The sequence below is a fragment of the Humulus lupulus genome, chromosome 3, assembly GCF_963169125.1.
Source record: "Humulus lupulus chromosome 3, drHumLupu1.1, whole genome shotgun sequence".
Taxonomy (NCBI): domain Eukaryota; kingdom Viridiplantae; phylum Streptophyta; class Magnoliopsida; order Rosales; family Cannabaceae; genus Humulus; species Humulus lupulus.
This window is the reverse complement of record NC_084795.1, coordinates 57,815,107-57,817,403: the sequence shown is the minus strand read 5'-3', so window position 1 is coordinate 57,817,403 and position 2,297 is coordinate 57,815,107. Positions and strand designations below refer to the sequence as shown.

General features: G+C 35.4%; 1 protein-coding gene across 1 annotated transcript; it reads right to left on the bottom strand.

Annotated features, from left to right (window-relative positions):
• Positions 1–453: 453 nt before the first annotated feature.
• On the bottom strand, positions 454–1,177 carry LOC133824202 (uncharacterized). Its single transcript, XM_062257071.1, has 3 exons — positions 1,062–1,177; positions 692–976; positions 454–465 (listed from the first exon to the last, which is right to left on the bottom strand). The coding sequence occupies exons 1-3, from the start codon at positions 1,170–1,172 to the stop codon at positions 454–456; spliced, it is 408 nt and encodes a 135-aa protein (XP_062113055.1). The 5' UTR covers positions 1,173–1,177.
• Positions 1,178–2,297: the final 1,120 nt, after the last annotated feature.

Here is a 2,297-nt window from a genome sequence, read left to right as displayed (position 1 = left end):
GAAAATTATTAACAAAAGTTATTAAAATGTAGTAACATGTAATATTTGTTGCATATTAAGAAATATTTTAAAAAATTTAAAACTTACCTCATTATCATTGAATCAATTTCTTCTGGACGTTTGTGTGATTTCAATGGATCTAAGAACACGATTTTTCCTTTTGGCATAGCAATCACCAACATCCAATGTTCCCTAAAATAAGAAGCGTATGTTAAGTAAAATAATTAAATTTTTAATATATGACTAATCAAATAAAAAAAAATTTACACTATTTCTTACCATATGTTCCAAGGTATAAAGTAAAGTTGACCAACTCTATCCATGGTCATCAACCAATTCGCCAAGTCAATGGTTGATCGCTCTACATCGTTAACATTATTAAAGCTAAGACGTTCAATGTCATAAAACTTGTAATAGACACGCTGATTTGGAAATAGAGACTCCCAAATGCATCTACAAAATTTTCTTCAGTGTTAAATATTTTGAAAAATTTCGGCAGAGTTTCCCCTATAAATAGGACTTCCCAAACCTGTAAACATTCAATGTCTATGAAAATTTTCAACATATCACAGAGCAGTACTCATAACTGATTCTAAGTTCCTATCATTCCAAAGAATTAGTTTAAGGGATACCTTAATCCGAATATCATTGCTAAGCCTCCAATCATATGCAAGGTAGCAACTTGTTCCACATCCTCTGAAGTTAGGAATATTGACTCGCGATTCATGAATGTTGGGTCCACTGGAATGGAGACGACTGAGTTTATTCCCTTAACTCTGCAAAATTCTCTCACCATAAACTGAAGGCTAACATGGATGCGATTCATGATGTGATCGGCAAATGGTTGGCCTTCGGTCAGAGTGTTTTCTGGATTGATGTGAGACCCAGCTGATGACAGATGCGGGCTAGTCATAGGAGGTTTTGACATATCCTTGGATGAACTTTTTGACATAGGAGGTTTCTTTCTTAGAGGACCCTACACAACATCAAGTTAAAATAATATTAAAATACTGGACCAACAAATATTTTAATAGGTAACAAATTAAAGAATTCGTTTATACCTGGTCAGTCATAATTAAATCTTTTGGCCAAGGAAGAAATGTGTCATAAGTATCTCGAACATATTGTATCTCCCCAACAGAACATGGGATTTCAGCATCCTCTTGTAACATTTTGGTGACTCGCACCCTCACATATTCGTCTGTCAGTTGAACACCATGAATAGTCAGTGGACCCACCCCATCAATGATAACACCCTCTGCCACCACATTATGAATATTATCCGAACAAAGTAACACATCCTGCATGTACGGTGTGTCATCCTGCATGTGCGGTGTGTGGTATTCTTCGTCGCTCTGCTCGTCATCATTGTCGTGTTCATCCATATCATCTAACCCACCTGCTTGTTTAGCTTTTTCCTCCTCTAAAGCTTTAAGTTCTGCTTTGAGCCTCGCAATTTCTGCATCTTTCTTACTAACAACATCAGCCATTTCTGTTGCTATTTTTGGTTTTCTTCCAAAGACGGACGAAATCTTCGCAAACGACCTACAATAATCAACCAAATTTATTTTAAAACTAAAATATTATAGAATTAAGTTAAATGCAACAAATAAAAAATAATATCATACCCAAGTGCTCTAACACGCCCTGGGTGCTCAGGTGTCCCTAAAGCTTGCGTTAATATGTCATTCCGACCCTTTGCAATGATTTCTCCACTACTAACTTTTTCTTTCAGCTCATTCTGTGGAACAAACCAGTGGTCACTTATATTAGTGACTTATAAGAACTTTATCATTCCTAAATTACTTTAAAATACTTGCTTGAAACCACTTACAATTCTTGCTTCAATTTGTTTGTCCAAATCTGTAACAAGAACCTTCCTCTTTTCTCGTGCTCTTATCCATACTTGGTACCGTTCTACATCTGCCACACCTAGTTCAGTTTTCTACAACATACAACAATTAATTAAAGTTGGTGAGTGCAATATTCTTCATAAAAAGTTGACAGTTATAAAATAGTGATGCGAATTACTTACCAGGTCCTCTCTAACATTGGCAAGCCCTCTACGAGATGTACGATGCCTCGAAGTATATTTGAGAGATCTTTCACGTTGTGCTTCCCGCAAAGCCTACATTAAATAGGTAACAATAAGTTTTTAAGCAATTATTAGTATTTCAAAACTAATAAATCATATACATAATAGATATACACAATAGTACCATAAACTCAGGAGATAAACGGTGGCTAACAAATGTCCTCCAATCTTCTAGGTCAAGTTCTGGATATTTCTTAGGAAG

Excerpts from the sequence above, each read along its gene's own strand:
- LOC133824202 (XM_062257071.1), bottom strand. The coding sequence starts at position 1,172 with ATGTTACAAGAGGATGCTGAAATCCCATGTTCTGTTGGGGAGATACAA. Across the intron at positions 977-1,061 it reads ATTTAATTATGACTGACCAG|GGTCCTCTAAGAAAGAAACC; the intron begins GTATAAACGAAT and ends GATGTTGTGTAG.